Source organism: Misgurnus anguillicaudatus, chromosome 8, assembly GCF_027580225.2.
Source record: "Misgurnus anguillicaudatus chromosome 8, ASM2758022v2, whole genome shotgun sequence".
Classification (NCBI taxonomy): Eukaryota; Metazoa; Chordata; class Actinopteri; order Cypriniformes; family Cobitidae; genus Misgurnus; species Misgurnus anguillicaudatus.
The window spans coordinates 25,628,716-25,656,242 of record NC_073344.2 but is presented as its reverse complement, the minus strand read 5'-3'; the positions used below and the strand labels follow the sequence as shown (position 1 = coordinate 25,656,242).

At 36.7% G+C, this 27,527-nt stretch overlaps 1 protein-coding gene across 3 annotated transcripts; it reads right to left on the bottom strand.

Moving 5' to 3' along the window:
- Nucleotides 1-75: 75 nt before the first annotated feature.
- On the bottom strand, nucleotides 76-26,516 carry arhgap9 (Rho GTPase activating protein 9). Of its 3 annotated transcripts, none has more exons than XM_055213843.2 (20): nucleotides 26,376-26,516; nucleotides 20,192-20,680; nucleotides 18,567-18,865; nucleotides 13,732-13,956; nucleotides 13,132-13,221; nucleotides 11,512-11,568; nucleotides 11,077-11,235; nucleotides 9,170-9,238; nucleotides 8,242-8,303; nucleotides 7,379-7,466; nucleotides 7,200-7,295; nucleotides 6,841-6,939; nucleotides 6,615-6,732; nucleotides 6,079-6,198; nucleotides 5,882-5,980; nucleotides 5,708-5,785; nucleotides 5,443-5,496; nucleotides 5,030-5,161; nucleotides 4,849-4,954; nucleotides 76-1,677 (listed from the first exon to the last, which is right to left on the bottom strand). In XM_055213843.2, the coding sequence occupies exons 2-20, from the start codon at nucleotides 20,580-20,582 to the stop codon at nucleotides 1,485-1,487; spliced, it is 2,535 nt and encodes an 844-aa protein (XP_055069818.2). In that variant the 5' UTR covers nucleotides 20,583-20,680; nucleotides 26,376-26,516; the 3' UTR covers nucleotides 76-1,484. The 3 variants fall into 3 exon arrangements, with proteins under 3 accessions (XP_055069818.2, XP_055069817.2, XP_073726646.1); XM_055213842.2 differs by lacking the exon at nucleotides 26,376-26,516 and adding an exon at nucleotides 21,675-21,693; XM_073870545.1 differs by lacking the exon at nucleotides 5,443-5,496.
- Between the last annotated feature and the right edge of the window lie 1,011 nt (nucleotides 26,517-27,527).

The following is a 27,527-nucleotide window of genomic DNA, read 5'->3' as shown; positions in this document are numbered from 1 at the left end:
AGAGATTTAAAAACACTTCATTCATCTGAGGAGAGATTATAAAAATGATGAGATTAAAGTCACCTTAAACTGAAATATTACACAGATTATGTTGTCATTTATTCATCTTCATTATGACTGAACACAAACACACACAACACAACACAACACTGCCACATCAACACAAACCAGATCATAAACAGAAGTGTGAATGAGAGCTGCAGATGAATATTGACATCAAAGATACATTGAGAAAACGCTTGTGATTTTCTCTTCGTGTTTGTTTGCTTGTTAAGCAGCTCGACTGATGATTGACAGCTTTCATCTGAACATCATACAGGTGTGAAACAGCATAAAAGTAAGTAAACTATTACATCATTGAATAAAAATGTTTCTTTAAGATGATCATCATCTCAACATGTTAGAGATCTTTAAGACACCTTCAAGTCCTCAATGTCTTCATAAAATATTTAACTTTTTAGTTTGGGTAGAAACCTCAAAGGATCGCAATAATAAGAGAATAAAAATATATAAAAGCGAATATTAAAATCTTCTTGTGCCTTCCCTCCTCTTCTGCTTTGCTCTTTTTGTCTCGAGCCAAAGCCACAGTGCATATAAAATTACCAAACCACGACGTGGGGCGGTGGGGGATACACATTTTTTAAACATATGCATTTTTAGTTCTTCTTTTGTTCTGTTATTAAAAGCAGAATTTTGGACAAATGGCAGCGAGGAGCTCCGCCTTTACAGAGAGTGGCACACTGAACTTCCTCTATCACACACACACAAACACACACTAACACACACGTACCACACTTGAACAATACAACAGGAATTACGTTTCATTTTGGAGTGAAATGTAAGCAGATTTATTTCATTAAAAGGCGAGTAAATGACTCAAGCGCAATAAAACTCATTCAACTTTTGACCTGAGCTGATCTTTATGACACATACAGCTTTCATCTGACAGGTTTTCATCGTTTGTATTGTGCATTAAATAGAGATGAGCTTTAAAATGCTTTGAAACAGAAATCAGTCAAAGGCACTCGAACCACACAAATACACAGATGAAACCTGTCAACAGCATTAAACCCAATACAAACATTTTCATTCAAATATATATATTTATATGGTTTTTTTTCATTAACACCCCCCAAATTCTCATAACTGTACTGTGAGTTGTAAAATATTTATACATCTTATACATTAAGTTATACACAGATTTAAAAAAAATATTGTGTGACCATCATGAGAATCTCCAGTCAGAATAATGAGACAAAACACACAAGACTATGAAAGTTTGTGTGTGTGCATGCATGCATGCATGCATGTCTGCGTGCATGCATGCATGCGCGTGTGTGTGTGTGTGTGTGTGTGTGTGTGTGTGTGTGTGTGTGTGTGTGTGTGTGCCTGCGTGCATGTCTCTGTGTGTGTTTGTGTCTGTGTGCATGCATGTATGCGTGCGTGTGTGTGTGTGTGTGTGTCAGGCTTGAAGTGTCTGTCATTCAGTAAGAACCCGTCGGTCCAGGGCTAAAGATCTGCTGATATTCACTCAACAGAAGTTCGATGGCTTGGTTCTGATAGACCATGTTAATGGCCATGTTTCCTCCCTCGTTCTCCGGACGCATCAGGGTCGGTCCAAACACAATCCCGATGTTCTGAGTCGTCATGCGGTTACTGTCTGAACACTCCATGACCCTGAACAGAGAACACAAGAGATATTCATTCAATGTTCTTGCATTAATATTAAACATATTGACTGTATCTGGACATATGTTTGCTCAAAACACACTTCTCCATCATGTGATGAATCTCTGCCGGCAATGATGAATAGAAAACCTTCACAAAATTCTGTTCACCTGCTTCCCACACGTTATAATGGATTGAATATTTCATCACTGCACTTTTACTTTAGGTTACATTAGGCAACAAAGAGTTAACACCACAGCATCAGGATTTCTGCTAAAAATGTCTTTCCCACTTAACTTCTGATCTATTGCGTGAATTCTCAAAACTTCCACAATAAAAGAGAAACAAGGTTGAAACAGAGGAGAGATCGAGAAGAAAGAACGTCCAGCGGTCACAGAGACCAACCCAAAGGAAAATGTTATCGCTCTTTTATTGCTAAAGAGACTTAATGAAGTTCTCAGATATATTTGTCCAATAAAAATAAATGAGACAAATGTTGACATCCATTAAGAGTATTAGGACTGTAAAGTGAATGTGGACGGCTCTTAAGATCACAAATCTGCACAAAGATGCAGGATTGTAAACCCTAAAGGAGACACATGAGTTCTTGTCTGGGGAGAAACATCTAAACACTTAAAAGACTCATTGATTTGATCATTACTGCAGAGATATTAAAGACATCTCATTTTTTATTTAAGAAATACAATTTTCTTATTTATGAAATACAACGATTTTTGGCTGTAAAGAGGCCTTGAGTTGCTCTTCTGACAATGAATATATATTATATATTTATGATATGCTATTCAGATGAAGTGCTTTATAGTTTCTCAATAAATACAGTAATAAACTTTATAGTTTAAGAGCTAAACTTCATTGACTTCTATTTCATGAGAGGTTTTTGAGTCTCTAATGAGAGGAAACATCGCCCTCTAGTGACCAAACACATAAAGTTAATACACATCTTTTAAACATTATTCATGAAGATCTTATGTATGCTGGACAGTCAATATTTCTAAAAATGTTTTCTATTAAAATTTTAGTAAAAAATACATTTGCATTCACAACATTTGTCAATAAATGTAATAAACTGAAGCATAGATCATGAAAAACATATAAGCACGGTTTTATACAATGCTTCAATCTAGTCTCAGACTAAGATGCACTAAAATGAGTCATAACTAAAAGCAACTTACATTAACATATGTGACCCATGCTGGCAAAATAAGTTGAAATGTGCACACTCTAATTTTGAGCTACAGGCAAAAGAAAATATAAATGATGTTTTTATAAAGGTTTTCATAAATATAAGTAGGCATGGGCCGGTGTAAGATTCTGGCAGTATGATAACCTTTAGCGAAAATACCACGGTATAGTGTCATTACAACACTAAAATGTGTTATTTTCAAATGCCAGGTAAAAATAAAGCCTTTAAATTATAATATGCTTTTAAAATATATATATATATATATATATAATTTTTTCGTAATGTATATAAAATGTAAACATCAAATCAATCACATGACTATAAACACAGCTCATACCTTGGAGACGGTATCACAGATCATTTTAGTGGTTTTGAAACCTTGACTGTTTAAAACTTCAGTATACCTTAAAACCGGTAACCGGGCCATGCGTAAATATAAGTACATTAAGTCCTCATCTAGCGATCTCAAAATGATCTTTATTTGTCGTTTTCTGATTTTTTTGTCATCCTACATGTTTAATCTAATACAAAACTGCGTCTCCATCCACTTGCTTGATGTTAAAAGTGTTATAAAGAGAGATAAGACATGAAAACGATCTTTCTCACGCTGACTGACAGGTCTGAATCATACACACAGACATACACAGACATATACGGGTGATTCTCACGAAATCCAGTCTTAGTAGGTGTCCAACATCAGATTTTTTAAAAAGCCCTTGAAGCCAATTTTTTTTGCACATATAAGATTTATTTTTATGAACTTACTATAATCATTCTTTTTAGAGGATTTAAAAAAATATTTCCTATAGAATTATTTACATTTTTTAGATTAGCATTATCAAAAATTATCATTACCGCAACATGATATTATATTAAATATATGCATTTACAAAGTCATGTTTCGGTAATGAGAACTAAAAAGTTACCTGGTAGCCATCTTGAGTGTCACAGTCTATTATGTCCCCTCAAACAATTTTTTTTTAAAAATGTTAGTTCATTGAGGGCTTAAACAATAATTGAAAATTGTTGCGGAGGATGAGAAAATTGGTCTTGGACACATTTATATTCCTTATTATTGTCTCTACATTTATCAATGATCACCAAATCCCACATGTTTCTTTACTGTAAATGTTTATAGTATAACATGCACTGAAGCTTTTTATTGTTTAGATTTTTTAATTATAAATATTTCCATGTCAAAGAACCCAAATCCAGTCATGGGTGCGGTAATGAAAACTTTCCCCTTAAATGTAGAAAAAACAACTAAATTGGTTTGTATGATGTCATTTGAAATCATGTGCAAAATAGTACATGAAGAGATGTTTCTAACTGTATGCTTCTTATTTTGATACTCTTACTTTCCATTTACTTTTTTTATCAAAATGTTTCATGACACCTCATAAGTCTAATTTCGCGAGAATCACTCATACAGTTTTAAAAATATGTTTTGACAAGAGTTTACGCAGATATAATCTGTTATGTTTTAAGTGTTTAATTAACTGTTGGGGATCTGATGTGTAAGATTATATTAGATGCTTGCATTACAGGAGATCTTAAAACTGTCATAATGTCAATCAAACAATAAAAGAAAGAAAAAAGTTCAACATATAAACATTGTTTTTGAGTTGTGTGTGTTAAATCTATTAGTTCTATTACTGTGATTTTAAGGTATGGATGCAGTCATTTTGCCTTTCAACCCTCAAAAAATCCTTAATAACAAAAAATTGACTTTGTCAACTTCAAACAGGTGTAGCGCTGTCAGATTTTTCGTTTTTTTTAACAGAGAATATAATAACTGATTTTGAAAATTTGCTCATTCCGATTCAATTTGCCAGCATGGGTCACATTTGTCAAAAAATATCAGTGCCATTGTTTGTTTTGCTAAGGCACATTTATAAAAGCTACTAAAATCTTAATTGAACTAAGACTTAATTTAAACCCTGTCTGTGAAACCCATGTGATGTCAGCATGTTTACCGTGTCAGGTGTCTTATCATGTGTCTCAACGTGTCGTGGTTTGTTGGAGGCATACTGAGGACCAGAAGTTTTAGTCTCTCCACCTTCTCCAGGTAATCAGATATTTCTACAAAACACACAAATGTATCAGCAATCATATCACATTAATAATATATGACTGATCTGTGTGTTTCTCACTCACTGACGGTCTCCATGATGTCGTGGAAGAAGTCGTACGGTATGAGAGGTTCAGGTAATTCTCTGAAGAAGAGTTTAAGAGCTCCTGTGATGACGTGAATGTCTTCCCACTGCGGATCATCCAGATTCAAACGGTCTGAGAGAGAAATAAAGATCAAAGGTGTCAATGGAGATCATGAAGACAGAAGAAGGAGACACCCAGAGGAACGGAAGAGAAAGATGTTGAATGTTTCCCAACACACACACAGATGTTTGAAGTTTTTGCAGAAGCAGAAGAGCTGTGAAACAATAAAAGTTAATTTCACTGAAATCTTGTGATGAAGCGAGAAGCAGCAGACGTCACACAGAGAAGAGCTGGAAGCGTTGTCCTTTAGCCACTGGCCTGAGATCAGTGAAAAAGTTATTTTTTTAAACTACCTTGCATTAACTCCTCAGGAAAGAGATATCGGCCATCTGTGGTCACTGCGCGCTCTGGAAGAATGGACAGAAGTTACAGACGTGACCTCATCAAACTCATCTAATGACATCATTCATAAACGTTTCCCTGAGCGATGACATCACACATCACATGACAGGAAGTGAACGACTCAATTTTAAGGTGAACTATCCCTTTAAGAAAGTCATGAATGATTATCCTGAACAGCAATGAATGAATAATAATGTTGATAATGATTTCTCTCACCATGATTGACAGCAAAGCGAAGTTTCTGAATGGTCGCTAGATTCCCACTAACTCTGTAAATCCCATCAGTATGTAAACCTGAAAACACACAAACACACACACACACACACTGATGTACTCTTTTTATTAGACAGTGATGTGATGTATTATTGTGTGTATAAATGAAGATGATACCTCTCCTCTCTACAGCCTCCGTACACTTCCTGACAAACTGTGGTATCGTACATTTATCTCTGTCACATAACAGCTCCAAACCACAGCCAAACACCTGATCTACAAACACACATACGGTTAGTTTTACAACAGTTATCTCAATCTTACTCTTGGTCATGGTACAGAAGTACAGGATTTATTGTATACAGTTATATTACCTTTAATAAGACCTTTCTCCTGTAGGGTCTGCAGCGGAGGTCTCCTGAGAATCAACTTCTTCAATCGACTCTTCACACGCTTACGTTCACTCGTCTCTATGTTAGAGATGGAGCGCGGCACTGCAGACACAAAGACTGTGAGCCCATGCATGCATGTGTGTATGTGTGTGTGTGTGTGCATGCATGTGTGTGTGTGTGCATGCGTGTGTGTGTGTGTGTGTGTGTGTGTGTGTGTGTGTGTGTGTGTGTGTGTGTGTGTGTGTGTGTGTGTGTGTGTGTGTGTGTGTGTGTGTGTGTGTGCGTGCGTGTGTGTGTGTGTGTGTGTGTGTGTGTGTGTGTGTGTGTGTGTGTGTGTGTGTGTGTGTGTGTGTGTGTGTGTGTGCGCGTGTGTGTGTGTGTGCGTGCATGCATGCGTGTGTGTGTGTGTGTGTGTGTGTGTGTGTGTGTGTGTGCGTGTGTGTGTGTGCGTGCGTGTGTGTGTGTGTGTGTGTGTGCGTGCGTGTGTGTGTGTGTGTGTGTGTGTGTGCTTGACTTACATGATGCTCTGTATCCTAGACGATTCTCATCTTCATCTCCACTGTGGTCCAACATTTCTGCTGAACCTGCTCTCCTCAATGAATACAGCAACACATTATCCAGAGGGTTCTCTTCATCCTAAAACACATACACACACGCACACACACACAATAGTGAAGTTGTGAATCACTGATCTATTAGTGCTCAGTCATAAAACCTGTGTTAGTGTTTGTTTGTAAGACTCACCAGTCTGTCTATGACCTTCTGTATTGTTGTGTACCATTCTCTGATGAGAGAGTCTGTATCAGACTGCAACAGGAACTCATTACCTGTGACTGTCCTCAACTACACACAAACACACACAAACACACACACACATGTGTAATGGTGTTCTGTTTAACATCTTGACACTTTTTTAATTTATAATAGAGGAAGTTACTGAGGAAGTATCACAGATAAACCGTTAACAGCTCTGCAGGAAACACACACAAGCTCTCTCTCTCTCTCTCTCTCTCTCTCTCTCTCTCTCTCTCTCTCTCTCTCTCTCTCTCTCTCTCTCTCTCTCTCTCTCTCTCTCTCTCTCTCTCACTTTTTCTCTCTTTCACCTTAAAGACATTTTTTTTACTGGACAGCTCATTGGCCCATTGAAGTTGAGCTCCTCTGAGATCCATGCTGCTCTCAGGACGACTGTTACCCGGTTTCTACACACACACATAATGTATATCATTTATAATGTAAATCATTTGTGTTGTATTGGTTCCATGTTATTTCTTGTTCGTGTTACCCAGCTTTCAGGATTTTGGCTTTTAGGGTCTTTGAAGAACACAAGACTGTTTCCCACTAAAACCACCCATGAAGGGCTCCAGTTTTTCCTACAAACAGAGACAAAGTCATCGTGTAAATAATACAGTGATGTACTGATGTAGAGATCAGAGGATCCGTCTGTCCTTTAACACATCCAACATGATTTAAATTGGGGCTGTGCAATTAATCTCATGTTTTTGATTTTCAATTTCAATTATTTTAATTACAAAAACAAGATAATCGAGGTCAAACTATTATTGTGCGATTAAAATATAAATTGCATGCTCTGGACTGATGTGTTTGTAAGACACATGTAGCATATAGCAACACTTACTAAATAAAAAGGTTAAATAAATGCATGTTTTCAAAGTCACATAATTGTGTTAAATATTTCTAATTATATTTAAAGTAAATAAATAAATAATAATTGTGATGATGATGATATTGCCCGTAATCGAGCAGCCCTAATTTAAACAGTCTCAAAAAAACACTACAGCTCACATGTATATATTTGTATCAGCTGTATACATATCTATATCTAAATGATACACATGAGGACCTGCGTTAAAGTGACAGCTTGTGTATCTTCATTACTGAAAGTGTAGTTATATAAAGTGTCTGTTAACATAAACTTCACAACATTAGTTTGTTTTAAACAAGAGAAACTATTTGCAGATGTACTATGATAAATAAATGACATTTAAAAGTCGTGAGTTTCTAAAATGACTCGACTGACTTTTAGTGATGAGTGTAAATGCATTTGCATGTTTGCTTCTATCACACGTGTGTATGTGTGCATACATGCGCGTGTGTGTGTGTGTGTGTTTGTGTTGATAAGCTCACCGCAGTTTCCGGCCTCCTTCTGCGATCTTGGTTTTGTTGAGCAGACCCGCCTTTTCCAGCTCCTGAAATGACAGAATCAGTCCAATATGTTTGTGTTAGTAAAAGATTTCAGCTTCAGAATCACATCATCACTAATCGTTTTCATTCATTGTTCAGATTTCCGTCTATGTTATCTGCACTGCTGATAAGATCAGCTTGATTTTCTAACTGGTTCTTGCTGATTTATGGTGGTCAGTGATTTTCTGATGCTGGTAGACCCATATACAATTGATGTTAACTAGAGCAAAATGTAAAGCGGATGACCACGGTTGTAGTGTAGCTGATAAAGCTTAAAGGGGTAGTTCACAGAAAAATAAAAATGCTGTCATCACTTCCTCATCAAACCTGTATTCATTTCTTTGTTCTGCTGAATACAAAAGACCCCTTAACTGAGTTAGACAAATTTTAATCTATCATGACAAACTAAATATCGTCTAAGAATGCAGTTTCAAAACATTTCAGCAGCAATAATAAATGCAATGACAGTCATTTATTAATTTGTGACAGGAGAATGCAGCAAACTGTTAACACCTAGTGGCTATTGTTGGTAAAACCACAAAAAGTGTAACACAAACCTCAAATGACCTCAACATGAGGATGAGGTAATAAGGGCAGATTTTTTAGTGAACTATCCCTTTAAGAATCCACCATATGACAACAGAATAAAAAAGTTTTGTGTACTTTCCAAACGAAATTCTCAAGCATTACAGCTCTTTTCTTCTGAGAAAATAAAGTAGAAATATGAATGATATCATCTGGTTTGCAGAAGCAAATGACTATGAAACTGAATTGTTTTGTTGTTTTTCTAGTCCTGTTGTTGTTACTGTGCATGTTATTCTAGTGAAAGTCTTATCATTGATATGTGTTATGTTTTACTGTGGTATCTGACCGGAGTTACACCATCACTGTCCGGTGAGCAATCTGATGATGGAGCTTCAACGTCCAGCCTGTAGTCTGACTGCAAATAAACACACACACACACACATATTTTTATTTCCTCTTTAGGTTCATATGAAATCTTATTTAAGGCCTTTTGCATCAGAATTTAGCTTTCATCAGCATTTCTGAATTCTGAACTCTATACAACAAACAAAAGCGTTGTTGCTTCAAAAGTGCAGTCACCTGTCATATATTACTGATAGAGTTTGTGTTGTTATCATGAGAAAGTTTTATAAAAACAAGACTGCGCACACAAAAGCGTTTAAACCATAAACTTTAAAAAAAAGATGGACAACCCCCATTCGCTCTCTGCCATTGGTGAAAAGTGAAGCCGCCAGTGTACTGATCAACATGATCTCACAAAGTTCCGTGGGATAGTCACGGAATTTTGTGCTCAACTGCTTTTTCCTATTTTCAAACCATTTTCGCTTCGGTTTAGGGTAAGATTTGGTGTTTGCATTAGTATGTCACTTTAACTATTGGTTTATACTATTTTTTCTGATTTATTCTTTTATATTTTCTAAACTATAAACAATTGTTGCCTGGCGTTGGGGTTAGAGTTGGGTTTGGGTAGGGGTGTCATTTCATGTAAATCTAACCCTAAACCGAAGCGAAAATGGTAAGAAAATAGGACAAAACAGTTGAGTAACCAATCCGTGAGAATGCCACGGAAAAAGACAGTCCGTAGCAGGGCCTCGGAAAAATGCGGAGATCCGTGAGAATGCCACGGAAAAATGAGCACAAAATTCTGTGACTATGCCACGGAAATTCGTGAGATTAGGTTGTCTTGGGTCTTGAGTCTGCGCAGTAGCGATTTCAGGACCAGTCCTGCGCAGTAGTGAGCAGGAAGTAAAGCCACGAAATCAAGTCCCCGCCCTCGCAGAATGCACATATCAGAGCTGTCAATCATGACGTGACACCACTGTTTTTATAGCCTTAAATAACTAAATACAAACTTATTTTAAAAACAAACACTTGAATTGACATCAGTGTGATAAAACTACAGTAAATGACAAAACAAGCTTCGGAAAAAAGATAATTGAAGTGTAAAAGTGTCTCAAGTCCCATTAAATAACATGGGGGAGGTGGGGTTTATGACCTATACTGGGACCGGTCACTGGGGGGCGATCGAGACGTTCTGGGTTCACTTTTCAGGGCTTGTGCGGCACGCTTGGTTTAAATGCAGCTGGAAATGGCAGGAGGACACCGACAGTAGGCGTTTGGCAGCTTTTTATCAGTTGTCCGCTTTGATGCTGTGATATTTCTGCTTTGTTTATCCTTTGATAAACAACCTGTTGGTTGTTGTGATGTTTGTCCCGCCCCTCCTCTACTGTGATTGGACAGCTGAGTGAGAAGTGACAATGACGGACTGAGCTTTTCACACAAAGTTAAAAAATGTCAACTCTTGGTGCTCAGTGCGGCAAAACCGGCGGGCACTGGCGTTTAGAGCAACCAGCTGCTGGCGTTTTTGAAATGCACGACGCTTCCATTGGAAACAATTGAAAACATACATCGGCCGCTGGCATACACGCGTTGGTGTGCACACTACATTCATGTTTGTAGTGTTGTTCTGGTTGACGTATGTATGTAAAATCTTTAAATCTTCAGTATGTTTCACTATAAAAACAGAATGACAATAAACCAACCTCTGTCAAAAACACCGGACCTTAAAACCTCTGTTCTGTGTTATAGTCGGCTAAACTTTATGTAGAGATGTTTTTCACGCTGAATAGATGATGATAGATAAACGTTGCATGATATGTGAACGTGCTTAAGAGTGTGATTCTTATTTTGTGAGTTGATTATGAGTTGTAAATGTGTTGTGTAAGGTTTTGTGTGCAGGTACATCACTCTTACCTTTCCATTAGAATTAACTCTTTGTGTTGGCAGGAACATGGAGTGGGAGTGGTTTATTTGTGCCACGCCCCCAGTGGAGGTGGAGCTTCTGCAAAGAGGATCCTCATAGTTGGAAGAAGAGGAGGTGAGAGCTTCGGTCGACGCCGCGCGCTGCATCTTCTACACAAGAGTTTATCAGGTTAGTTTCACTTAATGTAAAGTCAGTCCAGTCACTTATGTTTGCTTTCATTTGTTTACAATCAAAACCACTCAGCTCAATTAGTAATCTCATTTACCTCGTGTAAAAGACAAAAGCGGCTTAAACAACAGACCCAACGCCCAGGTGGGGCATCAGACAGACAAAAATAAGCTCAGGTCAGTGCACTGATCGTCCCTGATGTCCACATATAATGATCATTATACTGAGAGAGAGAGAGAGAGACCTCATTGACTCACCTGATTCACCTGCCAAGCATTTGCATTATGGGTAATGTAGGGGAAGTCAGGTGACAGCTAAAGGAGAAAATGAAAACATTAATTTGAATAATGTGTTGCGTGTCTCTTTAACACAAACACACATACAGATACACATTAAAGGGATGTTAATGGAGAAACTGACAAATGAATATAAACTGTAAACGTATAAAGGTGAATTCACACTGATTTAACAAACATGGATTTAAGTTTACGGTGTTTGTCAGATCAGTGTAAATTAAACTTAAAAGCTTTAAATCATTAGAACATGACTTTGGTACAAAAGTTCCTCTAAAGGAAGTATTAAATGTGACAATACACTTGTTATAAAGCAAACCAAATATTAGTTACCTAGAAAACCCAGTTCCTGTTTCACAACAACGAAAAACACAAAACTGAACTTACAAAAGGAGCTCAATCTTCAGTTGTTTAAATCTCTGAGAAATCTCTGAAGACGCTGTATTTAGAAACACATAAACTTACAGTCTCTCTCTCTCTTTCTCTCTCTCTTTCTCTGTCTCTCTGTCTGTGTTTAAACAGAGCCACATATGACTTAAATTCAGTTCAGTTCATCTGACTAAGAACACAGCTTCCTCTTTACATGAGGAAGACAACAACATCCCTCACCCTCGCTCTATTTCTCTCGCTCTCTCTCTCTCAATTTCAATTTTAATTTAAGTCTGCTTTATTGGCATGATAAAAACTGTACATTTGTGTTGCCAAAGCATTGGCAGATGGGCTGCATAGAAATAATGCAAATAAAAATAAAACAAAGTATATAGTGTAAAATTAAAAGTAAAATAGTAATCTCTCTCTCTTTCTCTCTCTCTCTCTCTCATAAGGAAGTTGAGTAAGTGTAAAAAAGTCAAATTCACACGTGCACACAGCAGTCGACACGAGTGACTTTGTACAATACAAACTTTATCTCCATTATTTCTACATTTTTCGTTATCTCTCAACTAGTATAAAAAAAACAAACTTTTGTTGAAGACTTTGCCTCATCAGATGTTTAAAGGACTTCATTCATCTCAAACCGCGCTCAGACTTTAACTAAATGAAATCTTTTATTCTAGACTTTAAAGTCTGAGCACAGTTTGAGACCAATGAAGTCCCTTAATTGGACAACTAAAAAAAGTCAGAAATGAGTCAATTGGTGACCACAGCAAAAACACACAGAGCTGCAAAATACGTGCCCACAACAAACCACAGACCATTTAATCCTTGAAGAATTTAATAAAATAACATCTTTTATTGTAGACTTTAAATTCTTCAAAGATTAAATGATCTGTGGTTTGTTATACGCACATATTTTACAGCTCTATATATTTTTACTATAATCTCCAGTTGACTCATTTCTGACTTTTTTAGTTTTCCAAAAGAAATTTGATGAGAAATCAGTGACAAAGTTTAAATTTATATACAGAAATCTCTCTAAAAGGACTTCAAGAAGAAATAAAACAGCAGTGGTGAGAATAAATCCTCTTTTTTATTTGCTTGTGTTTGTAATCTGTGACACGAGCAGATGTCTCTCACACACACACATTAGATTTTAGGGGGATAACACACAAACACACACACACACACACACAGATGCTACTGTACCCTGTGTGTTACTCTGCTTCCTGAAGTCTGTAAAGAAAGTGACAGATGTCTGACATCACGCTGAACCATCCCAGAATGCACTGCAGTGCTCTACATAAAGAAGAAGATGACACGCACAGGTCAGGTGACACCTGGGTGTTTATTAACACGTTTAAACAAGTATGTGGTTGATTATATTTAACCTCTATGTAAGGAATAATTGATGACGAGTTGTTGATTTATTTGAAAATAATGCACACCCAAGGATGTGCATTATTTTCAAATAATTCAAAGTACTGTCGTCAATTATTCCTCTTATACCAAGCTTACCACAAACATTGCTCTGGTGCCTATTTTTAAGACATTTAAAAGGTCAGGCGTGCAGTTTACCGAAAAATAATCAACACCCATGGAACATTTCTCAACCAATCAGAATAAAGCATTCAACAGACCCGTGAAGAGATGATACTTGAGTGAAGAGGAAACTAAGTGAAGTTATGTTTTGATACTTTACTGAGAACTCATTGTTCTTGTTTATTTTTATAATACAGTTCATTCATTACCTTGATGTGATTGATCTGTTCAGGGTGATGATGAAGATGATGATGATGATGATCTTACCATGTTCTGGCTTGTCTCACGAGCTCTGCGAGGAGGTTTCCAGGAACGTTCTTTAGTTACGGTGTTAACATAATAAAATCGTCCGGAGCTCGGGTCACGGTACTGTTCCCACACCTGCAGCGTCTGCAGAGGTCGTTGACCCGGCAACGGTGATGGAGGCTCCGCCCACTGCCTCCCGCCCGGCTGTGATGGAGAATTCTGGGAAATGTACCCTGATGATGAGAGCTGTGAAAACAGATGAAGATGAAACGTTAAGACATAACCTAAAATCTGGAGACTCAAAGGAGTTTCGTTTCAATGTCAGTGCCACTAAATTTAAATCAAATCAAACTTTATTTATAAAGCACTTTAAAACAACCACATTGACCAAAGTGCCATATAGAAGAAAATATCAAATCGCAACTCGTGCAAGACATATAAAACAAATAAAATTTAAATAAAACAAATGTAAAACACATGTCTAGTGTCAAAGGCCAAAGAGAAAATTTGGGTTTTAAGAAGCAAGTTAAAAGAAGATAATTAAATAGGTAAATATTCAGGTAACCAGCCAATGTCATATTTACTCACTTATGAGTTTATTTTCTCAAACTATTGACCTGAACTATCATTAATGTTAAATCCTGATAGATCAACAGTTGTTCAGTCAATAGTTTTTTTGTAGTTTATTTTAAATGCCTTTATCTTTGCGGTTACATCTGATAATGAGGTGTCTTTGACTGCAGTGGATTATGGGGTTTTATGGTTGTTTGTCCAGGACAGACAGGTTTTGAGTATACTGATCTGGATTATATAACTGTGATGACATACAGTACAGTGTACAGTGATGTGTGATACCCGTGATGAACAGCAGGTGTCTCTCCACCTGCACTGACAACAATATTCAATGACGTTTTATCATTTTTTATTATTGGACACTAAATATTATTATTGCTGTTGGCAATGTCCAAAAAATCTAGTACCTCACTACTGTGTATATTTTAATGTATTTTTGTGTTTTATATTTTCATAAAAAGTAAAGTCAGGACGTTTTATTCATAAAAAAATTTACCCCAACAACGTATAAGAAACTGGTTGTCAAGACAATGACCCAGAATATTTTGGGTGTCTCATCATCTAGTACAGACCTCTTAAACATGACTTAAAAATGTCTAATCCTAAATCTATATAATTGTATTTTGAACTGTATTTTATCTTGAACAATATATAACAACACAATATCTTACACAAAGTCTTACACATTTATAAACATTAGGGCTGTCAAAAGATTAATCGCATACAAAATAAAAGTGTGCACTACAAGAAATTATTTTGTATATATAAATACACTCACATTTAAGAAACATATAAATACTTATATACTTAAATTATATATTAATAAAAAAATACATAAATAAAAATTGTATTACATGTATACATGTATGTGTGTATTTATATATACATGATAAATCTTTTGACAGCTCTAATAAACATGCAATATAAACTGTAGAAAATCGACCCCTTCACGATTCACGTCACAGGCGGTTTCCACTGCGCATGTCGGGGTCAGAAAAGTCATTACAGCAGATTGAGTTGCCTACTGACGTCGTGTGCTGTGAAAATCGCACCAGGTCTTCCGTTAAGTTTTCGCGATTCATGCAGAATCTCAAAAACAAAAAACTATAACATCTGCGGCTGCAAGCAATTAACGTGCCGACTGGAACAATGCAAATATCAAAGACGCTTGTGTTTGTAGAGCTCACTTCATTTCAGGTAAGTCATCATTTTTCAGACCTGTTAGATTACATTATAAAGCCTGGATGGTATGAACAGTTTGACCCCATGCTGCACGCGCACCTGATAGTCATTCAATGTTTACAAACCATGAAGGGGTCTATAGGGTACCACATTTAATGCTGGTCATTATTCAGTATATTAGCATCTGATACTATTAAATCATGTGGATATTTTAATGCTTATTTTAATCTGCAGAATTGAAATAACACATTTTCTCATGCATCAGGACTTGACTACACAACAAAACATGTGGTTGTGTAAGTTAACTCTTTATTGTTTTAATGTTATATTGTGTTCATCATTGGAAAGAGGGTTCATAATAAAACTGTAACTTATTAAGAACACGCCTGCTCTCTTCACATGTGTTTGGGTGGACACATCTACAGCATGTGTGTTAGTCACACCAATGCACGTTTACATGCAGAATACAAATAACATTTTCTCTAAATACAGCAGCTGCTTAGAGATCAGCAGCACATCAATATAAATAATTTAAAAGACGTGTAATAGCCGTCCAAGCACTGCCCGGATGTCGAGGCTGAAACCAGGCAAAATTTGGGGCTGTCATTCAAAATGTAATAGACGTCTAACCATATAGCCCAAAAATAAATGAAATAAAATGAATAAAACCAAACACCTTGTAATCACAGTTGACTCTCATCTTATTTTGGTGATAAAGTAAACATGTAAACACAGTTATTTTGGCTAGAAGTGGGTTACTAATAGCCGGCCTATCTGGTCTATAGTTAACCTAGACGGTCAAATGATGGTTACATCCAAGTCCTCCTTTAAAATAGCATTTCCTTAAATATTAAAGCTTTCTTGCTTCTGCTTTAATGACTTTTAAATGGACACTGCACCAAAACATAATATATAATAAACAATAGAAACCACACAGTTGATGACTTTCATAGTATTTTTTCCTACTATGGAAGTCAATGGGTTTCGTCTCCGTGCAATCACTTATCAAAATATCTTCTTTTGTGTTCAAAGAAACTCATACAGGTTTAGAGGAATAGTGGGTTCACTATTCTTTTACTAAACTGGTATCACTGTGATTTGTTAGTGGATCTATGAAGTTCATATAGGTGTATAACAGATACACATCATACACAATATATTTTTGTCTTCATTCTCTCTCGCTATTTATCTATTGTTTAATATTTTAAACCTTATTCAGACCTCAACAAATTTGCTTAAAATGTGTACTGTTTGTTTTTATAATTGATGACATTTGGTTGTTATTTTAGTATGGACTGCAGCAGGGGTGCCACTAGCAATTTTTGGGCCTTATGAAATTTAATAATACAGACCCTTTAAGTTTGCTATTGCTTTTGACCACTACTATCAGTCTTTAGTCTGAGACCTACCGTCTGTAGCTATAAAATGAATTATTGTGCAAGTGTAAATGTCACCTATTGAATTGACTATTAGGTAACTGTTAGCGGTTGGCTATAACTGATGCGAACATAAAGAAAAAGGAAGCTGCGCAAATAAATTATATATACCTTTCTTTAAAAAAAATACTGGGTAATTGTCAGCCCATTTTCTCTCTCTGATCTCTGTAGCATCTATTTTAGTTTCTGATCTCCAGACTTATACTTCCTCATTAAAGATATTTCTAATTTGGCAGTTTATCATCTGATCTCAGTGCGCACATCTTGACTTAGTCTTGATGCTACATAAAGCCACCTTTTCACTGCACACAACATTCAGACACGACTGCTGAGTTCACCCCCTAGTGGCAGTCGTGATGAAGTTGCAGCTAAATAAACAGCTATGCATATATGACAAAGACAAAAATAAAATAATATTGTAGTAATTAAATTAATAATTTTTAATCGTTTGGATTGGAATACACTGAAATACATCACTTCCGGAAGGCATATCGCACGAGGTGTAGTCGCACAGAACCGAAAATTACGCATCCACAAATAGTCATCACTCTGCGGGGCCCCAAAAGTGCATGGGCACCTAAAATTGTCCTAACTACCCAAACCCCCCTCCTCACCTTACTGGCGCCCCTGACTACACAGAGTTTCAGACGACTCTCAGACTTCAGTGTAAGTTAATTTGGTTTCTTTCAGTTCCTCTGAGTTCTCTAGATGTCAAAGACAAAAGCTTTGTCTAACATCAGACCAATAACTGATCTGATCCTTTCCTACAATCGGAGTAAATCTAGAAACCAAAGAAAATCACAACATTTCTTGTTTATTATCTCAGTTAGGGCTGCAAAACAATTCATTGTTTGCATAATAAAAGTTTTTGTTTACATCATATATGTGTGTGCAACTGTGTATAATAATTGTGTGTATATAAGTACACACACATGCATGTATAATTTTAAGAAAAATATATTTATATATTCTTTATAATCATATATAATATAAATTATATATAAATAAATATATATGATGTATCGTAAACCAAAACTTTTATTCTGCAAACGATTAATCAGCAAGTATTGACTGAGGTGGATTAGTTATCATGAGTGATGGTGTTGGTTTACATCTTTAGCTCATCTGTGATGTCATCTGTCAGGTCCGGACCGTGTGTGTTGTGTAACAAGTCTTACTTTATGCACTTAATCCTCTAGAAAAAAATGTGTTTTTATGGCACACCGCCATCACAGCGTTTAACAGAGATTATTTTGAAGGGTCCATATAAAGAGCTTGTACTTGTACCGTATAATGGTTAAAAATGAGGGTAGTAACAATGTGTGTTTGTTGCTATAATCCTGATTACTGCCCAACGAAACACAAGAAACCACGCACAGACAAATGGTGGGTTAAACATACGGATAAAATGTATAACTTGTGAGTTCAGTCCAAAATGACAATTTGATCATAAATCACTTACCCCTGTGTCGTTCTAAACATAATTATTTAGATATTTTTGATGAAAGCCGAGAGGCATAGACTGCATGGACCTTTTTGGTGATGTCTTTCATTCTTTTCTGGGCTTGATTGTGTGAATCAAACTGCAGTCTATGCCTCCCGGTTGTATCTGCAAAATGCATAATGTACAAATAAATAACCATGACACAGTGAGTTGGGTGTTACCTGTACATTTCCGTCTGTATGTCTGCGTGTGGCACTGGCTACGTCCCATTGACTGTAAGATTTAGTAGGACGGGTTATACTGGGTCTGGGGTAGTTTGTGTCCTGGTATGGGTTCTGAGGAAGATTACTGGAGCTCTGACTATGACCCAAAAATCCACCCTGAACCATGAGGTGTCCAGGCGAGGAGGAGGGGGGTAATGTTTGGAAATGTCCTCGAACTGAAACTCCAGCATTGTGTTTGTCCCTCGAGGAGCCATTACTTAGATTCTCCATAGATCGACAGAACTGTTTGTCAGTCACTGATGAAGGAAAAGAAGAAAGAGTTTCATTATTCTTATGTAGCTCAACTGAAGATATTTTGGTACACGCTCAACACTCAACACATGGTGCGTTCATACCAGACGCGAATGAAGCGTTAAGCATAAGTGATTTACATGTTAAGTCAATGCAAAGATGTGATAGACATCCTGTTGTGGGATTTGCGCAAATGAGGCAGCGTGAATTGAGCGTTTCGGGCATTTGGCGTGCATTTGGCCCTAGTTAAAAAATCTGAATTTGGATATTCACGTGAAGTGATTACAATGTAGCGATTATGAGGCAGAAATACAAAACAACAATGTAGGGCAAAATATTCGTATGTGGACACCCAGAGCTGTATGACACATCTTCGTAATTTTATAGAAACAGGAATAAAAAGGATCTTGCTTGGAAGAAAGTGAGTGAAGAGGTCTGGCAAGTTATAAATAAACTTTTTACTCAATTTGAGTTATATATATATATATATATATATATATATACATATTGAGACTACAAGCTAGCTAAAGCCAGCAAATTGAGCGTATTTGCGTCTGAATTTCACACGCAAATGTCACGAATTTTAAGCACAAATAAAGCAAGTTAACTTAAAATATTCAAGCATCTAACTACGAGCGAATAGCGCAATTTATTTGCTTCATTTGCGTATGGTGTGAACGCACAGTAACGGTACATTTACACGGGGCGAAAGCGCTAACTCTTGACGGAAGGCTTGTCTGAAGCGTGGCCAACAGCCAATCATAGTGGCCACAACACATGCTCTGATCTTCCAAAAACGTAATTGGCTGGCTCTGCCTTGGTTATTTGCATAAGGCGATCTGATTGGCTGACGCACATGTTGCCGTTTAAAAAGTTGAAAAAATTTTCAACTTCTGCTATGAGCAATGGCACTGACACGGCGCCGGCGGATCCACAATTCAGTTTGACAACGCATGACGTCACTCATTAAAAGTGAATGGGAAGCGTTAACGCTTTCGCCCCGTGTGAATGTACCATAATGCTGTGTACACACCAAACGCAAAGCATCACGTTCTTCACTCTAGATGACTAGTGGGATTTAACTTCGTGTCATGCTAATTTTTTGCATGAGTTGAATATTTTCAACCCGCACAAAGACACGTTTGAGTTGAATCACGCATGTAAACTTTTCACTGCAATTGTGCCGCCCAATTCACATCATTAACGTCGAGTTTGCATCTATTCACGTCTGTGCATTGATTTTGCATTCAGTACACTGTGATTATACAATACAATATCATAACTGGATCAGGACAGACACATGCATAATAAAATCCACGAGATCTTCATACCCGAGCCGTATGATAGCATGCAAGGTGTGCAGGAACCCCGTGAGATCATCTTGAAACTGCCACATTCTGATTGGCTGTCGAGCTGCGAGGGGCGGAACGTGCTGACAGGTAACTCAATGACATATGTGGCTGGCACATATATTGGTTTCACCTTACTGCCCACCCCGAGCCTGCGAGCCTGCCACCAGTCTGTGTTAGTCTTTTTAAGAAGCAGAAAGCGTTCGCCCTCGCATATGGAGACCAAACGTCCGTCTGTCCCGCGGTACGAGTAGTCATACTGAGCCTCCAGAATCACAGTGCTCCCCAGTCCTGATCCCGATCCATCTTTACTCCCCGTCGGGCTGCTCAGAGAGGGTATGACGGTACCCCGACGCCAGCTGCCGGACAGCATGATGTTCAGCGGTAGAGAACGAGATGAAGTCAGCTGGAGATATCACAGGAGTTAGATGAGAGCGGATCAGCGCTGGACGACACCAGATGGGCCATGTTCTAAAGCGGAAAAGATAAAGTGTTTTGTCAATACAACATTTTGCCACAAATATATACGTTATACAAAATATCAATCTTCTTCCCCTTTGGGTTTTAACCGCAGATATTTAAATATCAATCAATAAATATAACTTTATACAAAACAAACAACACAAAATGGGTAGCACAAAATACAGTATTTCATGCATGATGTTATGTTAATATATATTAAGAATTTCTATGACATCAATGATAACAATAACATTGAGTGAGAAATCTGTGATAAAACACATCTTATTTAGACCGGGTGGTAATGCTCTAATTATTTTTGCCCTTCCAGAGATAAACTTCCCTTTTACAAAGGAGAGAGAGAGAGAGATCCAGACATCTCATTTTCGTCTCACTGTGTCTCAGTCCAGTACAGATTGTGTGTGTGTGTGTGTGTGTGTGTGTGTGTGTGTGTGTGTGTGTTTGAGCTTTACTGATAATCCACAGCATGCACAGATAATCCTTACTACACTTCACTACAGTATTAGGATAAATGACCCTTAAAATGTTTTTAGTTTTTTATTTACAGGAAAACCAGAATAGCACAGGCTACATGTCCACACAGTAAAGCACATTTTTCTTTTCTGTAATTTATTTGTTTTATTTAGCATTACAATACGTCAAAATAAAAAAGACAGAAATTCTTATTATTTGTTTTGTGTGTTGCACTTTACAGACATCAGCTCTGGATCAGAACCTGACAATCGATCTGTATTCTTCAGCAGAAACTGAGACACAAACATCTGATGTGCTTCAGTGGAAACCAGACAGTTTGAGAGAGTAATTCACACGCTCAATGTCACAGATTTCCTCATTTCATTTCTTGCTTACAAATAGTGAATAATTCTTATAAAATGAGTAATAAGTTTTCTCTCTTTCTGTGTGATAGCATGTGAAACGTTGCTGCGTCTACAGAGATTAAGATTAAGAGACAATGTGTTGAAAACAGGAAACCACACGCGCTTACCAACACCAAAGTCCAACAGACTCACAGGCGTCACCAAACATGACAACTTCTCTGGAGAACAATGAAAATATACATTCAAAATTAAAAACTTGTATTAGAGTCATTTGAGCTGAACCTCAATAATCGGTCAAATCTAAAAAACAACCTAGACAGACATACATCAGAACTTCATGGTTTTTGGTCTGACACTAAAGGATGCACACACACACACACACACACACACACAGGCAAGTTTCCTTTTGAAGAGTCATATCACCTGATCTTAACTGTAGAAAGACTGAGACTGAGAGAGGAAAAACATGAAGCATCTTACCACGTACACACATGTACACATTTAAATCTAGGTTGTCAGAGGGTTCTGTGAGGTTGGCAGAAGGTCCTGTGAGATTGTTGATGTGTATTGCAAGGTCAGGATTAGGGTGTTCTGTGAAGTTGCGGGGGATTTGTGAGGTTGTAGAGGGTTCTGAGAGTCTGTCAAGGGGTTCTGCAAGGATGCCAGGGGGTTTTGCGAGGCTGTCAGGGGATTCTGTGAGGTTGTCAGAAGGGGTTGTGAGGTTATCAGGGTGTTATGTAAGAATGTCAAGGGGTTCTGTGAGGATGTTAGGGGGTTCTGCGAGGTTGTCAGAGGGTTTCGCGAGGTTGTCAAGGGGTTCTGTGAGATTGACAAAGGCGTTCCGTGAGGTTGTCAGGGGGGTTCTGCGAGGTTCATAGGGTGTTCTGCAAAGTTGTTAGGGTTTTTTCTAGGTTCATTACACAGAATATTTTTTTTAATTCCTTGATGCACGCCTTCAATTCATTCACGGTGCCACTGTCAATCCCATAATGCTCTCTGAGAGCGAGACACTCGGCCTTGACTTTACAACACACTTCATGTTCCTGGTTGTTTTCGTGTTCACTCTCAACAACTATTTGAATGATAAAAGCAGTGATACATGTATATCCAGAAACATCTGTGTGCGTGTGCATGATTGTGTGTGTGTATTGACATTGGCATGGAGCTCAATGTTTGCCCTTCACTTCTTCTGCCCTGTTGCTGTGTGCTCTGAATCTCTGTTACCATGACAAGTGTCAGATTCCACCAATAGGATTCTGCCTGAGTTCTTCCTGCACTGCAGATTGGTCAGTTTTGGAAAATGATGTTGCTTGATGTGATGCAAAGATTGTTGCATCTGTACAACGACTGTCTTAGACTTTCTTTTATAAAGTGATCAAACATCTTTCAAATATACATCATTCTGTTTAATAATCAATTCCCATTGTATGGACCACTGGACAGAATTTTACTATTATTGGGCAGCCATTTGTAACCCCACAATGTATAGAAACCTGAACACACTGCGTACATATGTGTGTGTGCGGGTGCATGTGTGCATGTGTGTGTAAGGTGAGTTTTCAGAATGGACCAAGAAGTTAGTTGTCACAATTAAATTCAACAAACATATGTTGTGTTTTAAATGCTGGTTTTCAACACTAGGCTTCTTAACTAGCTTAACCAGCAAAATACCATGGATCAACCAACTTCATCAGAAAGGCCGATGTCACCAGGTTTTGCATGACTGTGGTTTAGCAGTTAAGCTGGTCTAAGCTGTTCTTATCTGCAGGGGTCTTGTGTGTTGTTTGGGTGGATGATTTAGTTTATGGCCTTATGGAAATATTAGGAGGGAAACATGCAAATATTTCCGCTATTGTTCAGAGTATTGCAAGAGATTCTTCTGTTTGATGTGACCTTTATACATGCACGATACAATAATGAAACAAAAACAGAAAAATGATTAAACAAGCAATTTTGTGCTGCATGCACACAATTTCTCAGATGCTTCGTTTGTGCAATTGTAGCCCTGTGGCAAGGAGATTTTTCCATTACGAATCTGTGACCATAAAGCAGAGCATCCATCGACCCATCATCAGACACTGACTAAACTCTAGACTTAAAATCTGTCTATGAAAGACTGAAAAAGCACAACCAAAAACCCTTGCACTTCTCTTCATCTTTATTTAATAACATGATTGATTTTCTTAACTTGTCACAATCATTTCTCTCATTTCCATTTAATTATAAGTTTTCATAGTGACATCTCAATTTATTTCAAACTCTAAAAGGTTAAGAAGTGATTTAAAGGTGCCATAGAATGCATTGTAATAATCTGTTAAATTGTTTTCTGATATCTACATAGAATGTTTGTGGCTTTTAAGTGCAAAAATTATCCAGAGTCAGTTTAGTCATGTCCATTTACAACCCTAAGATTTGTCTTTAGAATGAAATTATCTATTATTACCTTATTTGAAAAAGTCATGAATAATAATGTTGAGCTCTGCTCTGATTGGCTGTTTCACAGAGCAGCTCCTTTAGTAGCTCTGTGTGTGTGTAAAAAGATCTTATGTTTGAGTCTGTATGAAGAGACAGATTTTGAGGAATAATCAATTGTTTGGAGATTGTTAATGGACGTTTCTGTGTTTTGTATTTTTTCATGGACCTGCAAAACATAACTATAACATCAATAGTAGAACTTCAGCCTAAATGCTATCATATAGGATAAACTAGCATATAGCATTAACTAGCATATAGTGCTAACTTAGCAGTCAAAACTTTGTTTTTAGCATTGTAACAACATTGTAATTAATTTAATGTCGGGGCGTTCATCTCTACTGTAACGTCACAGTTGGTGTTATGTTGAGATTGTTTTCCAGCGGTCTTTTGTATGTATAGGGGCGGTTTCCCGGACAGGGATTAGCTTAGTCTAGGACTAGGCCTTAGTTTAATTATGAAATATAACTAGTTTTAACAAATATGCCTTAATAAAAACATTACCTGTGTGCATTCTGAGGCAAAACAAAGGGCCCTGATGTATTTTAAGATATGTCAGTGCAAGTTGTTTTCAGTTTGGAGAGCTCTTAAAAATGTTTTAGTCTATGACTAGTCTAATCCCTGTCCGGGAAACCGCCCCATAAGGTTTACATAAGGAGGAAACAATCGCGTGTTAAGGCTCATGATATGTCATTACCATGAACACAACTCTTAGTATTCATCAAGGCCTAGATAAATACACTTTTACATTCTACGGCACCTTTAACTTTTTGCAGCAATAAAACTTTAGTTTATAAATTCTGAAAGTGGCATTTTTTACATTGTGTTCATTTCTTCTGTTTATATAAGAACAAACAAACTAACAGAACCAATGAGAGTTTCAAATAAATTGAGAATGAGAGCCAAGAGCTTTACAGAAGATGAAGTGTAAAAATATCCTGAGTCCTATGAACATTGATTGACATTCACCCCACAGCAAATCATAGACTTTGACTCTAAAGTAGCCTACACACACCTCACAAGGCCACAAAACCAGTCATACCAACAAAGATGTAGATCAAAAAAACACAACTTGACACGATATGTAAATCAGAGCTTAACAATTTGTACATTTCTCCATCAATAGACTATTTATCAATAACTGAACTATTGCTATTTTTTCAACTCTTTGCATTGCAATCTGTATGTAAAGTTATTGCTTTACAGTGCAAGTCTCTGATGGAACCCAGCAAACATTTGATTCGCTCTCATGTCATGCATCTCACCGGATGAACTTCTGCAGGGCTCTGACGACACACACAATAAACCCACAGTCAATCTGAAACTAACAACTGAAAAAAGAATGCAAAAATAATCTGGCTCATTCATGGGATTTTCAGACCGAAAAAAAAAACACCACATCCTTTACAGCAGCAGTTTTATCACGAAATGGACTTTATAGCAAAGCGCATTTGCTTTGTTCTCCAACTGTGCTAAAGATCGTGATGCAATGTTACTTCTTACATAAATATAATGTGGTTTTTGATGGTGGTACCAGGTTATACTCATACTGGCTCAGTTACTTTTAGGAAAGACACACTGCATTAGAGTATTTTCTACTAGACAACAAAACTGGAACAAAATTGGATAAATAGCAAATGGCAGCTTCTGAAGTTCCTGCTTCTCAAATATTTCTCACTTGAAAAGACAAAAAAGAGTTTTAGAAGAAATCTCAACAATGTTTTAAACTGTACACAGATTGGTAAAATCCATTAAATAGCCTGAGCCATTAAAGAGCAAAATCTGAGCAATAACATATTCTTCTGTTTATTAATGCATGTGCTGATCTTAAGATGATTGGTTCATGTTGGTTGATTATGGTCAAATATTTCACTCTTACAACCCATAACTCCATAATATCAAAGGCACTGATAGAACAAGAGAGTAAAACCTCAAAGAGAAATACTTTCAGATCCAAATTTAAAGAAGAATATGGTTCATCTACAGGAGTACATAACCTGACAAGCTTCACTGCAATGATTTACTAATATTTAATCATATTAAACCATTTAAACCCCGCAATAAGTCAATAGTGTATGCAATTGTACATTTCTGTTTAGTTTACACAAATTATTCACATAATTAAACTTTTATTTACTGATTCAGAATGTGTGTGACTGACAGATTTCCATCGAAATAACATTTACACTTCATATTAATATTTACATTACCCTGTAACGTTTTGAATTTGAATATAAAGTTTATAAATTTATATAATAAGAGTTCGTAAATAAGAAACTATATTGTTTTGCTAGATTCGTAATGTAGTATACATTAAATAAATTATTCATATGCAAGTTTCATTTTAATACGGGATTGTAGAAGAGTTTACACAGTGAAAAGCTTTGATGTCTTACCGGTAAGTGCAGGTGCATCCGTGCGCTTTATCATCATCATCAAAAACTCTCTGTTCGTCCTCGATCTCCGTCGCTCTCAGTTCTTTTCAGAACACCGGGCGGGGCCTTCAGCGTTACGTCACAGAGAAGCTTGTTCGACTTCATGCGGTGCCGAAAGAACTGACAGGATGACGTCAAATACCGCGAGAGCGAGTCGAAATCAGACTTCTCTCGATTCGATCTCGCGGTACTTTGACGTCATCCGTCATTAAGTCGAACGAGCAAGTCTATCACGGTGGTCTGTGAGTTGCCCGCAAAAACACATTCTACTTAGTAAAAGACATTTATTTTAAAATAATCCATAAGTGTTACCCTGCAAGACACTATGTAAAACATTTCAAAAAGGACATTTCCTCCAGTTGCTTCTTCTGTGAAAATTCTGATATGACAATTTTTTTAATTTTTTCAGATTTATGAGGAATGAAATTTATAATAAATGTATGTTGATTTGGAATGATGTGGTACTAGGTTTTGTAGATTATGATCAATCTAAAAGAGATAATTATTTTATTATTATTAATCTGATATTGCTACTTGTTTGAAAGCTAAACCTTTTTTTTTCTTGTTTTTATGAAAGAGTTTAAAAAATACTTCACTTCAATCAAAACGTTTGAGAACTAAAAAGCCTTAAAAACCATGCCTGTCTGTAATTCCTTTCCATCCATCCTTCCTTCCATCCTTTTTTTTTTTGATGTCCTATAACTATATTTATGATCAACACATTTAATTTAAATGATTTATATCTTTCCCCCTAGTTGTTTTGTTTTGTATCTTTTTATGTTATTATTGTTGTTGTTTTGTTGCTGTTATCATTTGTCATTATTTGTTACCTGTATATTGTTTTTAGCTTCAAAAAATAAAAAAGAACATTCTACTAATAGCCTCAATTTTAATATTTATTTATTTCATATTTTTATATTAGCTTGGCTTTTTATGTATGTTAACATTTTAAACAATAATAAAAAATATCAACAAGTAAAATAAAATAAAATCAACAAGTAAAACAAAAAAGTTTTGAGTAGACTCAACCTAACCATTGTGGTAGCCCCCTTGCTCACCAAAAAAGTTGGAGACCCCTAAAATTAAGTTGGTTTACGCAAATATATAATAGTA

Bases quoted from the DNA above. Each gene is read 5' to 3' on its own strand.
- arhgap9 (XM_055213843.2), bottom strand. From the start codon at position 20,582: ATGCTGTCCGGCAGCTGGCGTCGGGGTACCGTCATACCCTCTCTGAGC. The intron at 9,239-11,076 runs GTAAGAGTGATG...GTTTATTTGCAG, and splicing joins GAGTTAATTCTAATGGAAAG to TCAGACTACAGGCTGGACGT. The intron at 4,955-5,029 runs GTGAGTGAGAAA...TGTGTTTTGTAG, and splicing joins CGACATCATGGAGACCGTCA to AAATATCTGATTACCTGGAG.